The sequence below is a fragment of the Homarus americanus genome, unplaced genomic scaffold (genome assembly GCF_018991925.1).
Source record: "Homarus americanus isolate GMGI-L3 unplaced genomic scaffold, GMGI_Hamer_2.0 scaffold8807, whole genome shotgun sequence".
Classification (NCBI taxonomy): Eukaryota; Metazoa; Arthropoda; class Malacostraca; order Decapoda; family Nephropidae; genus Homarus; species Homarus americanus.
Genome location: NW_024723689.1, coordinates 82,501 through 102,500, shown reverse-complemented (window position 1 = coordinate 102,500; position 20,000 = coordinate 82,501). Strand labels below are relative to the sequence as shown.

General features: G+C 44.4%; 1 protein-coding gene across 1 annotated transcript in view; it reads right to left on the bottom strand.

Moving 5' to 3' along the window:
- Nucleotides 1-20,000, bottom strand: part of LOC121863693 (glutamate receptor ionotropic, NMDA 2B-like) — a 92,565-nt gene that overhangs the window by 52,516 nt on the left and 20,049 nt on the right. Inside the window, 2 exon segments of the mRNA XM_042362435.1 lie at nucleotides 19,221-19,342; nucleotides 19,344-19,371. Coding sequence (XP_042218369.1) covers nucleotides 19,221-19,342; nucleotides 19,344-19,371 — 150 coding nt within the window.

Here is a 20,000-nt window from a genome sequence, read left to right as displayed (position 1 = left end):
TTTTAATGTGGGAGAGGGATGAGAGAGGGATGGAAGAGTGGGAGAAGGAGAGAGAAGTGGGAAGGAAGGGGGAGAGAGAGGGGGAGAAATAAGACATAGATACACACATACATACGTACATATGTACACACACACACACACACACACACACACACACACACACACACTACACAAATTTATTACACAAGTTAAACCCACGTGTCTGAGTGTGTAGGGTGGGTAACACTACGCCCACTACGCCCACTACACCACTACGCCCACTACACCCACTACGCCCACTACACCCACTACGCCCACTACGCCCACTACACCCACTACACCCACTACGCCCACTACGCCCACTATGCCCACCACACCCACTACTACCACACGCTCCACTACGCCCACTACACCACTACACCCACTACGCCCAGAGGTGATTTATATATGCTAATGGGGTAGGGAAGGGGTGACCGGAGCTATAACACAGGGGTGTGGGGCGGGGTGTGGGGTGGGGTGTGGGGTGTGGGCGGGGTGGGTGGGGTGGGTGTTGGTGGGGTGAAGGAGATGAGGGTGGAGTAGGTGGCAATGAACTGTTGGTTGAGGTGGGAGGGGAGGGGGAGGGAGGGGAGATGGGGAGGGAGAGGGTAGGGAGGGGAAGGGAGAGGTAGGAGGGGAGGAGAGGGGAGAGGGTAGGAGGAGAGAGGGGAGAGGAAGGGAGAGGTAGGAGGGAAGGAGGTGGGGAGGTGTTAGGGAGGGGAGGTGAGAGAAGAAAAGATAAATAGAGAAAAGAAAGAGAGAGAGAGAGAGAGAGAGAGAGAGAGAGAGAGGAGGATTATCAATCACCTGCGTGGTACAATATTTTATTTATGGTGTTGTGCCGTTGTGTGAGCTAGTCTCCTCTCTCTCTCCACCATCAATCTCTCCCTCCATCTATTCCCGTCCTATTACCTCACCTCCCTTCCTCTCTCCTCCTCCTCCCTCCCCTCTCCCACTCCCACATTCTGTCACTTCAGCTCTTTCCCCTCCTCCCTCTCCCCCCTCCAGCCATATCGGTATGTTGCCTCTTCCTCCCTGTCTTCCCTGCATGGAGCGGAAGAGAACCATAACCTCCTTACTTAATGCAGTAACTTCTTAAGTGAGTTGTGATGGTAACTTAATTACTTTGTAGATCCACTTAAATTACACTTATAACGGGGGATGTCTGTCTCTGTCTGTCTGTCTGTTTGTGTCTGTCTGTCTGTCTGTTTGTCTATCTGTGTGTCTGTCTGTCTGTCTGTGTCTGTCTGTCTGTCTGTCTGTCTGTCTGTCTGTGTAATCAACCCAGTTACCTCTCTCTCTCTCTCTCTCTTCTCTTCTCTCTCTCTCTCTCTCTCCCCATTCCATATCATCAGTAAGGCATCGATGAAACTGTCGTAAGCAAGACCACCAAACACTTATCCACATTTAATCTCCCCACTTAATCTCCCCACTTAAGTTTCTCAACGAACCTTCCCATTCAATCTCCCTAAGTAACCTCCCCGCATTAACCACCCCATTTAATCTTCCTACTTAATATTCCCAAATAATCTCCCAATAATATTCTCCCCAATTAATCTCCCCATAATAAACTCCCCATATATTCTCCCCATTTAATCTCCCCAATTAACCTCCCCGTGTGGATTAAGAATTAGCAGATATGCCATTAACTCTTCTGCTGAGTCTTGCCTCATTGTTGTCCTTGCAATTTATCACAAGTTGCAGAGGAAGGACTTTATTGCAACCTGAGGTGAGGGAGAGAGGGTGAGAGAGTGAAGACGGGAGGGGGAGAAGGGAGGAGACTGGAGGGGGGAGGAATTTTTGTTTTGATTATGTTGAATTATTTTGCTCTCTCTCTCTCTCTCTCTTCTCTCTCTTTTTCTCTCTCCATTTGTAACGTTATGAATACAGAATTATGAGACGTGTTCTGTCATCTATACATAATACATAGAAAGTTATACAAATATACATAAATATACATATATGTCATAACAATACTCCTCTCTCCTCCCTGTCACCTCTCCCTCCCACTCACCCTCTCCCTCCCTCTCACCCCTCTCCCTCTCACCCCTCTCCCTCCCTCCCCCCCCTCTCACCCCCCCTCTCCCTCCCCTCACCCCTCTCCTCCCTCTCACCCCTCTCCCTCCCCTCACCCCTCTCCCTCCCACTCACCCCTCTCCCTCCCCTCTCACCCCTCTCCCCCTCTCCCTCCCCTCACCCCTCTCCTCCCTCACCCCTCTCCCTCCCACTCACCCCTCCCCTCCCTCTCCCATACATCACAAAGTTAGTTCTTATCACAACATTATGCTACACCCCACCGCCTCCAACACTGATAAGGCAACCTGTTAACTCTTCCCCCTCTCATCTCCCCTCTCCCCTCTCCCCACTCTGGCGCGAATCCAACCGGGAGAGGGGAGGGGAATGTGTGAGGGGAGAGTGTGAAGGGTGTGTGTGTGTGGTCTCAGAAGAAGAGAAGAGAAATGAAGAAAAGAAGAGGAAGAAAAAGGAGGAGGAGGAGGAAGAGAAGGAGGAAGAGAAGGAGAGAGGAAGCAGTTTAGATAAATTAGGTGATAAATAGAGAGAGACATGAGAGAAGAAAGGTGATGAAACAGGAGGTGAGAGAAGGAGAATACATTAATCTCTCTCTCTCTCTCTCTCTTTCTTTTCTTAATAATAATAATTAACGGTTTATTGAAAAGTTCTGCTTGAAGGCTGAAAATATACATTGGACATAAATGACTTATTACATACATTGGTGGTTTAACAAAGCCTTCATTAGAGAAAGGTAAAGGAACATACAGTGAACATACAGATTAATGTAGGTGTTGAACAGCAAACTCGTAGTGTAGTAACTCCCTCCCAGATGGTGTGGAGGGACCTCACGTGGTGTAGTAGTTCCCTCACAGATGGTGTTATGAGGGGCCTCGTGGTGTAGTAATTCCTCACAGATGGTGTCATGAGGGCCTCACGTGGTGTAGTAATTCCCTCACAGATGGTGTTATGAGGGGCCTGACGTGGTGTAGTAGTTCCCTCACATATGGTGTTATGAGGGGCCTGACGTGGTGTAGTAGTTCCTCACATATGGTGTTATGAGGGGCCTCGTGGTGTAGTAGTTCCTCACAGATGGTGTTATGAGGGACATGTGGTGTAGTAATTCCCTCGCAGATGGTGTTATGAGGGGCCTGACGTGGTGTAGTAATTCCCTCGCAGATGGTGTTATGAGGGCCTCACGTGGTGTAGTAGTTCCTCACATATGGTGTTATGAGGGACATGTGGTGTAGTAATTCCCTCACAGATGGTGTTATATGAGTGAGGTTTGGTCCCAGGCCTTCCTATCGTAGACGGATTAACACATCGGTGGTTGTTGTTGGTCTCACGGGCCGTTATCACTGGGTACCTGGGACCTCACTGTGTGAAGGTTAACTTGGGTGACTGTTACTGTTGAGTTGTTCTCACTGACTTAAGCACTGTTCACCACTGTTCACCTCTGTTTAACACTGGTTCCGTTCCTTTCCTAAATGAAATTGTAACTTCTGGCGAGAACTTGTTGATATTCCGGTGGGAGGTAGGGTTCAGGGAGGGGTTGGTATGGGTCAACAACAGTTGACCTGGCTGCTCCGAGAGGAGCGCCAGGTACGTCTTGACCCTTCGGTGGTCAAGGATGTAGTGTGATGTAGTGTCTGTCTCTCTGTCTGTCTGCCTCTCGTCTGTCAAAATGAGGTCAAACATAAAGGTCATCCACGCCCACCAACTGAGGTCAAACTAGGTCATCGTCCTCCTTACCTCTGAGTTTTGAGGTCGTGGTTAACTATAGAACATAAAGACAGTGTTTTGAGGTCGTGGTTAACTATACAACATAAAGACAGTGTTAGAGGTGGTTGTTAAGCCAACACACCCGGTACAGACTGGTGACCATGAGTTGAGAGGATTGTTGCAAACTTGGCGGTGAATGTTGCTGGTGGGGAAATTTGCAACATAGTTTGAGGCAGCGAGAGTTACGTCATGTTTTACCAGAGTAAGTTTTCCTCGCTGGTGTTGTGGGTGGGGGTGTGTGGGTGGTGTGGAGGTGGAGGGTGTGTGGGTGGAGGGTGGGGTGGTGTGTGGGAGGGTGGAGGTGTGGGTGTGGGTGGAGGGTGTGTGGGTGGTGTGTGGAGGGGAGGGTGTGTGGGTGGAGGTGTGTGGGTGGTGTGTGGGTGGAGGGGTGTGGGTGGAGGGTGTGGGTGTGGGTGGAGGGTGGTGGGTGGAGGGTGGAGGTGACAACAAGCACCACCACCACCCCCACCCATCTACCAGCCAGCCGTGCGTATCAACACGTCTACCTTCTTGAATTCCTTTAAATTCTCTCTCTCTCTCGTCATCATATTCCCACCCACAAAACTTCCCTCCCTCTCACCCTTTTCCTCCCTCTCTCCCTCTCCTCCCTCCCTCATCATATTCTTACTTACCAAGACTTCCTCCCTCCTTCCTCCCTCCCTCCAGACGACGTAACACCACACGCTACTCCCGCCTCTACTGACCACCACACAGAGGTCATTCTCCTCACAGCCATACTATCGGGGTTCCTCGAGTGGGGGTATAAGGGCGTATCCCTCTCTTGTCATATATACACCTGAGACATTTATATAAAACAAGTATCAGGTAGCGAGGAAAGTGTATATAAATATTATATATATATTCTCGGTGTGTGTGTGTGTGTGTGTGTGTGTCTGTGTGTGTGTGTGTGTGTGTGTGTGTGAAATTGTAGTTGAGTACGTTCGTATATCAGTACATTAAATAATAAAATAATAATAATAATAATAATAATAATAATAATAATATATATTAATAATAAATAAATAAATATATAAATAAATAAACAAAAATAAGATAATATTAATAAAAAATAAGTATTCATTCTCGAACGCTCTTGTACCAATCACAGAGCCTTGGAGATATGACGTCACATGTGGACATTTCACGTGTAATCTGATTGGCCAGCGCCTTGGAATAACAGTTACCAAACACCATAATATTAGAGAGATACGAGTCACCTGTATCGGTGTTCTTATAAGTAAATATTAAATGATTTTATCTCTCTCTCTATTTTTATTTTCGTCCTTTTCATTCTTTCTTAATAATAATAATAATAATAATAATAATAATAATAATAATAATAATACACTCATTTGATTCACCTTCAGACAAAAATTCAAAATTCCTCGCCATTTTCAGATTAACAAGAAAAATAATTATATTACCTCCTTTATGGGATTAAATTCTATTATATAAATACACATAATTATATACAAAATTAGTTAAGAGTATTAACCAAGTTTTAATATAAGTTTATAATATAGTTTTTTACTTGATATGTTTAGGGACATTTTAGCAGAAAGCTTGAGAGGTCGCGTATGTTTATGGTGTCCGTATCGTTGCTCCTGGCGCGGGCTTCGGCTTTGTTATGGTCAAGAAAAGTGTTCGGATAGGAAGATGAGGAAGTTTGAAAGTTAATGATACATACATACATACATACATACATACATACATACATACATACATACATACATACATACATAACATACATACATTTCAGTAATTATATATAGGCCTAATTAGTAAGATGTAATTAGCTAGTACAAGACTTTAATTCATTTATTTACAATGACTAAATCCTAATGACATAGTTAAGGTTCATATCTGTCTGTCTGTCTGTCTGTCTGTCTGTCTGTAAATACAATTATACCCTCTAATTACCTCCTCTATAGCATATATAATTACAAGCCTATAATCACCTAACTACCAATTACACATACACCACAAATCCCTATAATTGCACTGAATTATTTGATCAATTATTTCACCTGACCTGACCTGACCTGACCTGACCTGACCTGACCTAACTATATGAGGAATAATTACTTGGATTATAGTAATTATGATTTATTTATATAATTACTGGTGGAATTATTTTAAGAGGTTATAGAATTTTGTTATATAATTATTGAGACAAATAAACCCAACTAAAAAAAACAAAAACAAACAAAACAAACAAACAAACACACGTAAGTAAACAAACTAACAAAACACCAACAAATATATATAAACACCAAACAAACAAATTAACAAACACAGCTACCTCCACAAAACACCAAAACACACAGAGTCCCCACAACACAGTCACCAAAAACAAACACAGTCTCCCAAAAACAAACACAGTCTCCCAAAACAAACACAGTCCTCAAACAAACACAGTCCCCCACAAACAAACACAGTCCCCACAAACAAACACAGTCCCTCAAAACAAACACAGTCCCCCACAAACAAACACAGTCCTCAAAACAAACACAGTCCCCAAAACAAACACAGTCCTTCAAAACAAACACAGTCCCTCAAAACAAACACAGTCCCCAAAAACAAACACAGTCCCCATAACAAACACAGTCCCCAAAACAAACACAGTCCCAAACAACACAGTCCCCAAAACACAATCCCCAAAACAAAACAGTCCCAAAACACAGTCCCCAAAAACAAACACAGTCCCCAAAACAAACACAGTCCTCCAAACAAACACAGTCTCCCCAAAACAAACACAGTCCTCCAAACAAACACAGTCCTCCAAAACACAGTCCCCAAAACAAACATTCCCCAAAACAAACACAGTCCTCCAAAACAAACACATCCCCAAAACAAACACAGTCCTCCAAAACAAACACGTCCCCCAAACACAGTCCCCAAAACAACCACAGTCCCCCAAAACAAACACAGTCCCCAAAACAAACACAGTCCCCCAAAACAAACACAGTCCTCCAAACAAACACAGTCCCCCAAAACACAGTCCCCAAACAAACACAGTCCCCAAAACACAGTCCCCAAAACAAACACAGTCCCCAAAACAAAACACAGTCCCCAAAACAAACACAGTCCCCAAACAAACACAGTCCTCCAAAACAAACACAGTCCCCAAACAAAACACAGTCCCCAAAACACAGTCCCCAAAACAAACACAGTCCCCAAAACAAACACAGTCCCCAAAACACAGTCCCCAAACAAACACAGTCCCCCAAAACAAACAGTCCAAACAAACACAGTCCCCAAAACACAGTCCCCAAAACAAACACAGTCCTCCAAAACAAACACAGTCCCCAAAACACAGTCCCCCAAACAAACACAGTCCCCAAAACAAACACAGTCCCCCAAACAAACACAGTCCTCCAAAACAAACACAGTCCCCAAACAAACACAGTCCCCAAAACACAGTCCCCAAAACAAACACAGTCCCCAAAACACAGTCCCCAAAACAAACACAGTCCCCAAAACAAACACAGTCCTCCAAAACAAACACAGTCTCCCCAAAACACAGTCCCCAAAACAAACACAGTCCCCAAAACACAGTCCCCAAAACAAACACAGTCCCCAAAACAAACACAGTCCTCCAAACAAACACAGTCCCCCAAAACACAGTCCCCAAACAAACACAGTCCCCCAAAACAAACATAGTCCCCCAAACAAACACAGTCCTCCAAAAACAAACACAGTCCCCCAAAACACAGTCCCCAAAACAAACACAGTCCCCCAAAACACAGTCCCCAAAACAAACACAGTCCCCCAAAACACAGTCCCCAAAACAAACACAGTCCCCCAAAACAAACACAGTCCTCCAAAACAAACACAGTCTCCCAAAACAAACACAGTCCCCAAACACAGTCCCCAAACACAGTCCTCCAAACAAACACAGTCCCCCAAAACACAGTCCCCAAACAAACACAGTCCCCAAAAAACACAGTCCCCAAAACAAACACAGTCCCCCAAAACACAGTCCTCCAAAACAAACACAGTCTCCTAAAACAAACACAGTCTCCAAAACAAACACAGTCTCCCAAAAACACAGTCCTCCAAAACAAACACAGTCCCCCAAAAACAAACACAGTCCTCCAAACAAAACACAGTCCCCCATAAACAAACACAGTCCTAACAAACACAGTCCCCAAAACAAACACAGTCCTCCAAAACAAACACAGTCCTCCAAAACAAACACAGTCCCAAAACAAACACAGTCCCCCAAAAACACAAACAACAAACAAAAAACCTCCCCCAAAAAACACCGGTTAGAAAACAAGTGATATTACCGGATTATAAAGTAACCGGATGCCGGATTAATAAGAGGAGCACTTTCTATAGCCGGTATAGACGGCGGATCATTACTCAAACTGAATTAATGCTTTACTGGATGGATTTTGATGAAGGCTGAGAGAGAGAGAGAGAGAGAGAGAGAGAGAGAGAGAGAGAGAGAGAGAGGTAATCCAGGTAATCTCTTCCCTTAGGTGTCTCTAATTGGGTGTATTACTTAGTCTCTCCTCCTCCTCCTCAAGGTGCAGGAGGTAACATAGGCAGGTGAGGTGCAGGTGAGGTGCAGGTGAGGTGCAGGTGAGGGTGCAGGTGAGGAGCAGGAGGTGCAGGTGAGGTGCAGGTGAGGTGGCAGGTGAGAGCAGGTGAGGTGCAGGTGAGGAGCAGGTGAGGAGCAGGTGAGGTGCAGGTGGGAGGAGCAGGTGAGGTGCAGGTGGGAGGAGCAGGTGAGGTGCAGGTGGGAGGAGCAGGTGGAGGCAGGTGAGGTGCAGGAGGTGAGGGAGGTGCAGGTGAGGTGCAGGGGTGTGAGGTGCAGGAGGTGGAGGTGCAGGAGGTGCAGGTGAGGAGGAGGAGGAGAGGAGGAGGAGGGGGGGGATTTAAGACATATCCCTCTCTAGTGTAAGTTTTGAGGTAGGGATTACATTGCCTCAAGTAAGGATTTATTCATGTAATCCCTGAGATTTATTCTAATTTTATTTTTGGGTAAAGGATTTTTGGTGTAGAGACCCGAATTTTGATTAGAACTGCTGCCCATCAGAACTGCGGCCAATCAGAACTGCGGCCCATCAGAACTGCGGCCCATCAGAACTGCTGCCCATCAGAACTGCCCTATCAGAACATCATTACATCAGAACTGCGGCCCATCGAACTGCGGCCCATTAGAACTGCTGCCCATCAGAACTGCGGCCCATCATAACTGCTGGCCCATCAGAACTGCTGCCCATCAGAACTGCGGCCCATCAGAACTGCTGCCCATCAGAACTGCGGCCCATCAGACATACATAAATGACTTAAAAGTAGTGAAGGGGCGAGAGAGAGGGAGGGAAGGGGGAGAAAGGGGGAGGAGTGGGTGGAAGGTGGTGAGGGAAGGGGAGAGAGGGGGGAGATGGTGAGGGGGTGGGGAAGAGGTAGTACAAGGGAGGAGGGGGAGGGGCAGAGGGGGAGAGAGAGGGGGTAGAGGGAGGGGGAGAGAGGGAAGAGAGGGGAGAGGAGGGGGAGGGGCGGGGGAGGCAGGGGGAGAGGGAAGAGGGAAGAGGGGGAGGGAGGCAGGAGCGAGGAGGAGAGGAGGAGGAGGCAGGAGGAGGAGGTAACCAGGTCATCAGCTACTAATTCGTCCTCACACCTCTCACTCTCTAATGCACGGCCGGTGAAGAGTGAGAGGAGAGAGATGGGTATGTAAGATTCATCCACACTCATTCATCTCACACTCGAGAACCATGGACAGAAGCTCGATTTGATATAATTAAACTATCAGCTATGGTACCTCCCCTACTCCTGGCTCCTTCCTCCTACTCCTGGCTCCTTCTCCCTACTCCTGGCTCCTTCCTCCCTACTCTGGCTCCTTCCTCCCCTCCTGGCTCCTTCCTCCCTACTCCTGGCTCCTTCCTCCCTACTCTGGCTCCTTCCTCCTACTCCTGACTCCTTCCTCCCTACTCCCCCCCCTCCCTACTCCCCGTGCTCAAAAATCTCCTACGTCAACAACTGGAGCTTTCAATAGAGCCCCTTAGAGCTCCGAGAAGTTAGTTTGTGTTTGTTTTGTTTTTGTTTGCTGTGAATATGTCGACTGTTTGTTGAGAGTAAACAATTATGGAAGAATAGTGTGTGTGTGTGTGTGTGTGTGTGTGTGTGTGTGTGTGTGTGTGAGCTTTATTCTATAGTCATTCATTTAATTATACTCTCTCTCTCTCTCTCTCTTTCCTCAGAGGTACCTCCCACTAATTAATATCAACAGGTAATTTAAGACAATTCTCCAGGTGATCAACTAATTATATATAAATCTAATGTTAATTAATTCTTGAAGTATTTTAATGACTTTATTACCTTTAACTTAGTATATTTAATTACATAATATAGGTATTGTATATACAAGTAATTTACAACTAATCACAACTAATTAGTCCAGTAAATTAAACACCTGAATTAAAAAAAAATTAATTCCAACATAATAATCTAATTAATCTCCCCCCCCCCACGGATTAACTATAACACAATTTAACTCTTATTTCTTTACCCTATAGAGTTCTTAAAGGGTTAATTAATCATCCAGATAATTAAGAGAACGATTAGTGTTAATTAGTTATACACCTGATTAAGTAATTAGATTTCTCGTGGGATTTTTTTTTATGCTGATGATTAATTAGGGAGTGGAGAGTTGTTAAGGATGTCTCTCTCACTCCTCTCTCTCTCTCTCTCTCTCTCTCTCTCTCTCTCTCTCCCACTTGCCGGAGACATAATCAAGGAACTGAGACGAAAGTGAATTTTTTATCAATCATGAAACAATGTGAAGAGGAAGAGGAAGAGGGAAAGAGAAGGAAGGAGGAGGAAGGGAGGAAGGAGAAACGATGAGAGGGAGGAGACGAAGGAGGATGGCAGAATAAGGAAGGAAGGGAGGAAGAGGACGAATGGAGGAAGGGGGTGAAGGAGGAAGGGAAAGGGAAGGAGGGAAGGGAAGTGAAGAGAAGGAAGAGAGAGGAAGGGAAGGGAAAGAGGAAGGAAGGGAAGGGAAGAGGAAGAGAAGGAAGGGAAGGGAAGAGGAAAGGAAGGGAGGAGGGAAGTGAAGGAAATGAAGTGAAGTGAAGGAAAGAAAAGAAGGAAGGGAAGGGAAGTGAAGAGAAGGGAAGAGGAAGAAGGAAGAAGAAGGAAAGGAAGGGAAGGGAAGGAAAAAGGAAAGAAAAGAAGAGGGGAAGGGAAGGAAGGGAAGGGAAGGGGCCAGAGCTGTAGGGTGGAACACGTGAAAAATGGTATATTAACAGTAATTTACACACTTGCTGGCCACTCTTGACTGCCGGCCAAAAATCTTCCCGCACCATGATACCTTGAGGCCTGGGGAGGGGGAAGGGAGGGAGGAGGAGGGGGGGGGAGAAAGAGGGAGGGAGGGGAGAGAGAGAGAGGGGGGGAGGAGGGGGTATGGAGTAGACCAGGTCACTCTCCTCCCTTTTCTCCCTTCCCAGACGTCTTAAATAACCTCCCTTTGTCATCACTGTCCTTGGGCACAACGACAACAACAACAACAACAAACAATAACAACAACAATAACAACACAACAATAACAAAACGGAACAGCAGAAAAAAAATGGTATATGACATCTCTCTCTCTCTCTCTCTCTCTCTCTCTCTCTCTCTCTCTCTCTCTTTGAAGCTCCATCTGTTGCCTAAGTCAATTTGTGTCATCAATTCCTACCCTTTTATTTATTATTACGTGTATGTGTGTATGTATGTATGTATGTATGTGTGTATGTAGATATATATGTGTGATGTATGTATTGTATTATGTATGTATGTATTATTATGTATTGTATGTTTGTGTGTTTTTTGTTGTGTTGTGTGTTTTGTTTGGTTGTTTGTTGTATATATGTGTGTATGTATGTGTGTATGTATGTATGTATGTATGTATGTATGTGTGTGTGTTGTGTGTGTATGTATGTATGTATGTATGTATGTATGTGTTTATGTGTGTATGTATGTATGTATGTATGTATGTATGTGTTGTGTATGTATGTATGTATGTATGTATGTATGTATGATTAGTTGAGAGGAAGACAGGAAGATAGTGGAGGTCGAGAGGGAAAGGGAGATGAGAGGGATGCAAAGGAGGGAGAAAAAAGAGGGATGAGAGGAAGATGTGAGTGAGAGGTCAAGAGAGGGATGAGAGAGGGATGAGAGGGATGAGAGGGATGAGAGAGGGATGAGGAGGGGTCGAGACAGGTATATCTTAAACTATCATACCTGTAATTAGTGGGTCTGGTGGCAGATGAGACGATTGTTTGGAGCAGGTATTTAAAACAGGTAAATTGGCGATGATTAGTGTGTTGTGTGTGTGTGTGTGTGTGTGTGTGTGTGTGTGTGTGTGTTGTGTGGGTGTGTTGTGTGTGTGTGTGTTGGTGTGTGTGTGGTGTGTGTGTGTGTGTGTGTGTGTGTGTGTCCCTGAGCATCGGTCAACAACCTCCGGAACTTGGGAAGGTTTGACGCCATATTGAACTGAGCCAAAGTTTGTGTCTTTCAAAAGTGCTGACTCTCTCTCTCTCTCTCCCTCTCTCTCTCTCTCTCTCTCTCAACATCGACCCAACACAACAAGTCGAGGGAAATTAAAACAAAATTGAGACGATCAAAACATCGTCCCAGTCTAATACCTTCTGGCTGACTGTATGTGACTGTTTGTGACTGTTTGTGACTGTATGTGACTGTTTGTGACTGTTTGTGACTGTATGTGACTGTTTGTGACTGTTTGTGACTGTTTGTGACTGTATGTGACTGTTTGTGACTGTATATGAGTGTATGAGGGGAAGAGGGATTCTAGGAAGGGGGTAGAGAAGAGAGAGAGGGGGGGGGGGAGAGGAGAGAGGAGGTTCATAAGCTTATCGCTGATTGGTGGATCACTGTTCTACCATTATAAGTTATTTATGGTGGTAGTCAGCCGTTTTAAGGGCCTAGAGAGAGAGAGAGAGAGAGAGAAGTGTTTTTCTTTATTTCTCTCTCGGTCTTTCTATGGGGGGTGAGGGTGAAAGGAGAGGAGAGTAAAGAGGAGGGAGGAGTGAGGGAAGGGTGATGGGGGAAGGGGTGAATGGGAAGGGGTGTGAGGTGAGGGAAGAGCAGAAATCAGTCTCTCACAATTCCCTTCTGTTCCCATTCCCGACAATGATGCCTCTATTCAGGAATGAACCGTGAAGGATTGGTGAATAGTCGAGACTGCTTTCTTCAGGAAGAGATCCTGAGTGAAAGTTCCAGGGAGAGAAAGTCCTTGAGTGAAAGTTCCAGGGAGAGAAAGTCCTTGAGTGAAAGTTCCAGAGAGAGAAAGTCCTTGGATGAAAGTTTCAGAGAGAGAAAGTCCTTGGATGAAAGTTCTAAAGACAATAACTAAAGTGAAAACTGCAGGAAAAAGTTATCATACAGAGAAAGTTCCAAAGTGAAAGCAATGTTAGTATGACACTTCCAATGAGAGTTATTTGAGAGTAAAAGTGAGGTCTAGGGTGAAAGTATATGTAAAGAGAAAGTAATATTAGCTGAAAGTTATAGATATATACAGAAAAAAGTGACAGACAGACAGACAGACAGACAGAATATAAGAAAGTACATAAAAAAAGAGAGTGACAGAGATAAACTTTCACCACCCTAATTAGAAAGCGAGACCCACAGGTAATAATGCAGATCTCATTATTTCAATCACTTAATTAGAAACACCTGGTAAATTAGGGACTCGACCATCTACCTGTGTAAATTAACACCTTTTTCTCTCTCTCTCTCTCACGTAAATCACACACAAACGCACCAAAACACACTCAAACCACACACAAACGCACCAAAACACACTCAAACCACACACAAACGCACCAAAACACACTCAAACCACACACAAACGCACCAAAACACACTCAAACCACACACAAACGCACCAAAACACACTCCAAACCACACACAAACACACCAAAACACACTCAAATCACACACGAAACACCAAAAACACTCCAAATCACACACAAACGCACCAAAACACCTCAAATCACACAAACAAAAACACTCAAAACCACAAACGCACCAAAACACACTCAAACCACACACAAACGCACCAAAACACACTCAAACCACACACAAACGCACCAAAACACACTCAAACCACACACAAACGCACCAAAACACACTCAAACCACACACAAACGCACCAAAACACACATCAATCCGGATACACGGCAGCGTTCGTGAGCGTAAAATCCAGACCTAGTTAGCGATCCACGAACTCAACCCAAACAAAAACAAAGACTAATTCCAGGTTATGTAAATCACACACAAACACAAACGTTCTTATAAGTAACAAATTAATAAGTACAGCTTTAACATGTTACTTTCTGTTACTTTTTATAACGTAAATATATTTTGACGGGACATTTTTATCTCTGAAATGTTGTTAAATCAAAAACAATTAAAATTTTACGCAACCCGGAACGATAATTTAGTTGGAAAGTCAATTTGTTTTTGTTTTTATTCCATTTTTTTTGACGGAAACTTAATTTAACGGGACATTTTTATCACTACAATGCTTTCCTACCATTTGTAAATCAACGGGAAATTAAAAACTATTAACAATTTCTAGGACACCGAACGATAATTTGTTTTCAAAGTGTACACGTGTTGGTGTTTTTTTTTCGGTGTTTTTTCGGTGTTTTTTTCTCTGTGTCTTTTGTTTTACTGGGATGAGTTTGACTGTGTATGATAATGAATGAAAATGTGAAAGTTAAGAGGATAATGGAGGGAGAGAGAGAGAGAGAGAGAGAGAGAGAGAATTCGTGTCAGTACCTTTGTAAGTAATACCACTACCACCCCTACTGTCAGCCCCCCGACTGTCAGCCCCCACTATCAACCCCCATCAACAGCCCCCACTGTCAAGCCCCCCCACTCAGCCCCCCCGACTGTCAGCCACTGGTAACGAATATTTCTGGCCAGTGTGTGTTAGCGTCTGCTCTCAGGGTTACCAGACACCTGCCACGCGCCTCACAACTTCTACCTTGTTATTTAACGGTGTTTTTTCCTTCCATTATGTCACTACTACGTCAAAGTGGAAGTTTAAACGTAAAGATGAATATATTTAGGGCGTAAGAGAGACTAGAAGGTTTGTTGGGGGGTTAAATGTGGCAGTAAAGTGTAGTGTTGTGGTGTATAGTGGGGAGGGTGTGGTTGGTAACACTGCCTCCTCCACAGTTGCCAAAACGCAACAAGTTGAGAAAATTGGTGGATATTTGCTTCTGTTTCTTGGTTAGTTTGGTTACAACACTGTGGTTATGTTTGTGGGTGTTATGTGAGTTGGTTGTGATGATGGCTGGGCCAGATAGATGAAATAGTTATTCATTATTGCAATGTTTACACTTCAAATGTTAGTGTACGATGCTCCTAGACATATGGTTGAAATAACCCGTAATTCTCGAGCGTTAGGGACTGATTCACCAACAAAAATGAAGATTATAAGGGATTACATGTTGAAAAGAGAGAGAGAGAGAGAGAGGAGAAAAACCAGGAGCGAGAGAGAGGGAGGGTTGTTTTGGTCAACACCCGCCAACAGTCAGCCATCTTTAAAGCTGCCGTTCAGGAGCGCGGGAACTCGTGAGCCACAGGACGGAAATTTTTATCCCAGGATAGACGCCGACGTCATCAATCTCTTCCACGCGAATGTGTTTTAGCTCTCCACTATTCAAAGGCTTAATGAGTCTGGTTTCATTACAAAGCGGGATTATAAAGCAGGGATTAATCTAAGCTGTAATCGGTTTAGTCTAGGAGTTTATTTACAGGGAGAATATATTCATCCCAAACTGTTTTCCAGAAATCGATGTTCCTCCTGGGGGGAAAAAATGAACTGGTGCGAGCCTCCACATTCTTCTTTCTATTTCATTTATCTGTTCACCTCATCATCCGTAAACCCATTTAGAGAACATTTTCAATCAGCTACCGTAATAAAACACCGGCTGTTGGTTGTCTACTCAGCACATATAATCAGGTTACCGTAAGAAATAGGGTAATCTTTTTTTTTAAGACTTTGTTGTAGTTCCGCCATGACAGAACACAAGAGAAGCGAGATGCGCAGTGTTGGTGTTTCCCGTTAATTTAACCATGATATCTATAGTTGTGAAACGAAGGAGTATAATATAAAATAAGCTGCCTTAGTCTTTGAAATAATAAATAACAAATACAATTCCCAATAAAAGTTAACCACCGAAATGAAAGAACCAAAAAATTGGGTCAATATTCGTATGAACCAATTTCTGCCGCAGATCATAATTAATAATAAATAAAAAAAATACATTACCATTAAACAAAAATAGAAAAAAGAACATCAAATACTTTCCTTCAACATTGTTACCAGAATCAGGTCAAAATTCTTCACAGAGTTAGAGAGCAAATCACCAAAACGATATTCTGAAGACCATCACTTGACTCGGCTAAACACACGCCAACGTACCAATAATATGTATCGCGGGCCAACAGAAAACGGCGACTCTTTACAGGGGGAACTTAAGTCTGTTTTGGCTCGACGCTGAGAAAACGTGATTAGCCCTTTGGAAAACTCTCTACAACCTGTGAACTTTCTTTTGGCTGAGTGAGAGGATTAACTTTCCCCTGTGAGAGAGAAAGAGTGTGAGAGAGTGGGGGGAAAGTGAGGGAGGGGGCGGGGGGAATAGACGAGAGAGGGAGAGAGAGAGAGGGTGGAGGGGGGAAAGAGAGACAGAGAGAGAGAGAGAGTGAAAGAGAAAGAGAGAGAGAGAAAGAGAGAGAGTGAAAGAGAGAGAGAGGCGAAAAGACACACACAGCAACAGAAAAACAAGATTCTTTCTCTCTCCCTCTCCCCCCATCTCCCATTCCCCCCCTCCCTGTCTCTCGTCTACTCTCCCCCTCCTACCCTCCCTTCCACCCCACTCTCTCCCCCTCCCCCACACTCTACCTCCCTCCCTCCCTCCTTCCCCCACCCCGCTGGTAGCATATGACCCCTGACCTTTGACCCCGTTGGTAGCATATGACCCCTGACCTTTGACCCCGTTGTAACACACTTGTCCCCTGAATTATTACTCTCCCTCACCTCTATGTCAACAACAACAACAACAACAAGAAAAACAACAACAATAATAAAAATAATAATAATAATAATAATAAAAATAAGGGTTACATCCATACATACATACATACATACATACATACATACATACATACATACATAAAACACATCATTCACAGACTTTTCGACATAAAATTTCACCTGGAACAATATGTAAATAATTCAAGCATTATTACACAGGGAAAGAGTCCATGTTAATACACACACACACACACACACACACACACACACACACCTCACAGTGTATACAAATGAAGTGCTTTCCATATCTGCTGGTGTGTGTGTGTGTGTGTGTGTGTCAATGTGTGTGTGTGTGTGTGTACATAAACACTAGTTCAATATCGCCTTTTGAACGGGTCATATTTTTTAATTGTGTGTTATTGACGGCGTAAAATGGGCGATGATTTGAGAGAGAGAGAGAGAGACAAATAAATAGAATGACACACACACACACACACACACACACACACACACACACTCATCTTATATATTCATCCGCTCAAATGCATCACGCCGTCAACTCTAATTGGTCGACACTTCCATAAGGAGAGTCGATCAGCAGTCCCCCACGTAAGTCCGATCAGCAGAAATTACACGTAAGTCGATCCTTGAGAGTCCCACGTAGAGTCGATCAGCAGGAGTCCTACACCAGTCGTCCAGCAGAGTCCTACGTAGAGTCGATCAGCGAGTCCTACGTAAGAGTCGATCAGCAGAGTCCTACCGTAAAGTCGATCAGCAGAGTCCTACGTAAAGTCGATCAGCAGAGTCCCACGTAGAGTCGATCAGCAGAGTCCTACATAGTCGATCAGCAGCAGTCCCACCCTAAAGTCCATCAGCAGAGTCCTACGTAGAGTCGATCAGCAGAGTCCTAAGTAAGGTCGATCAGCAGAGTCCTACATAGTCGATCAGCAACAGTCCTACCGTAAAGTCGATCAGCAGAGTCCTACGTAGAGTCGATCAGCAGAGTCAACATCAACACACGTCTATCAATGGCGGGAAGGTATCTAGCCTGTGACGTCACGAATGTAAACAAACTTGGCGGGGGAATCATTGGGAGAGGGAGGCGGGAATCCCATCAACTGGTTTATGTCAACAAACACTCAGAAAGTTGGATATATCTCACCCTATTGGAGACAGGTGTGTGTTTGTTTGTTTGTTTGTTTGTTTGTTTGGGTTGTTGTTTGTTTGTTTTTCTTCGTGTGTTTAGTTTTGTATCCGTTTTTTTCTTTTGTTAAATCGTGATATTGTTGTTGTTTTTATTATTGTTATTGTGTTTTGTTTATGTCTTCTTTTCTTCTTCTTCTTCTTCTCTCCTTCTTCTTTCTTCTTTCTTCTTCTTATTCTTCCATTACACATTCTATACACCAATTTACTCCCAGTTCCAATTTATTTATTTTCACACATCATTACCAGACTTTCTTTTCACACGGCGTCAGGGATCATTGAGGCCCCCCCCCCCACACGGGAGTCCTACCACCACAACAACCACCATTCACACCCCTCCTTCAACCACCATCACCCACTACCACCAACCACCCCAAACAATCACCCACACCTCCCCCACTACCAAGCCCTACAGGTAAAGGTGTATTACTTACCTAGGACTGTGATCTCTCTCTCTCCCCACCTTCTCCCCCCCCCCTCTTTACTCCCTCATTTAACCCATTCAATCTAAACGTTCTCATCCTCCCCAGATAAACGCCCCACCCCCCTCCTCCCCCTCCCACCTCTCTCCTCGTCTCCCTCACCATCACACCTCTACTCCTCCCTTCTCAAACCTCTATCTCCCCACTTCCCCACCCCCTCCCAGTCTCCCCTACTAAACAAACATCAACACCCTCCCTCCCCCTCCCTCCTCCCTTCCGTCCCTCCTCCCCCCTCCCCCACCAGCCAGGTATAATTACACCGTCTCTTTATGTAAGTTCATCAACACGGAAGAGGAACTATGACCACTGACTTAAGACAATGGGAAGGAAATTGTGTGGGAAAGGAGACAGAAGTGGACAGGGAGGTCAGGTTATGGAAGGTGGAGAGAGAGAGAGAGAGAGAGAGAGAGAGAGAGGAGAGAGAGAGAGAGAGAGAGAGAGAGAGGGGGGAGAGAGTTTGTTTACCTACTTCACACCTCTACCATCACTATGTAAACAATCACCTTTGTTTATTCTGACACAACTCTCTCTCTCCTATTCATTCTTCTTCTTTCTCCATTTCCCTTATTTATTCCTTATAACAACCGTCACTACCTTTCCTCCCTCCCCTCTCCCCCTCCTCCCCCTACCCCCTCCCTCCCTACCCCCCTCCAGGTACTCACAGGTAGGAGAAGGGTTAATGTCCATGCTGGTAGTGCTGTTGGCTATGAATGATTCTTGCATAAACTTGAGGTTAAGTTTCATCGAGCCCACAGCATCGTTAATGGCTTTCTGATACTCTCTGTCGGAATAGTGTCTTGGGGTGGATGATGCCTGTTGGGGAGAAGAAATGGGGAGATTAATTTTTTGGAGGAGATTATTTTGGAGTGGGGAGATTAATTTTGGAATGGAGAAATTTCTTTGTGGGGAGATTATTATTTTTGAGTGGGGAGATTATTTTGGGGGTGGGGAGATTATTTTGGGATGTCGAAAAATAAAACACATCCAGGGAAAAAAGACGAAAAATAAACCGCAACGTAAAAAAACGAGGAAAAAACCGGAAAAAATGGAAAAAACATGAAAGATGACAAAAGGAAAAAAACATCACGGGAAAAAAATACATAAAAGGAAAAAATACAAGCGTTGGAAAGAATAAGTCGGGGGGGCATAGGGAATCAATACACATTGTTGAAGGTAAATAATGACCAGGTAGGGAAAGAATGACCTGGCTTTCTTCCCACCTTAACTAAACGAAGGAAATTATTATCATCATCACTCGATCAGCTGAAGGTGTGTCTGCAATTGTCTATCTGTCTGTCAGGTTCGTTTCCTAACCAAACCAAATCTAACCAAACCTAAACCAAATCTAAACCAAACCTAACCAAATCTAACCAAATCTAAAGCCAAACCTAACCAAACCTAACCTAACCTAACCAAACCAAATCTAACTAAATCTAACCAAA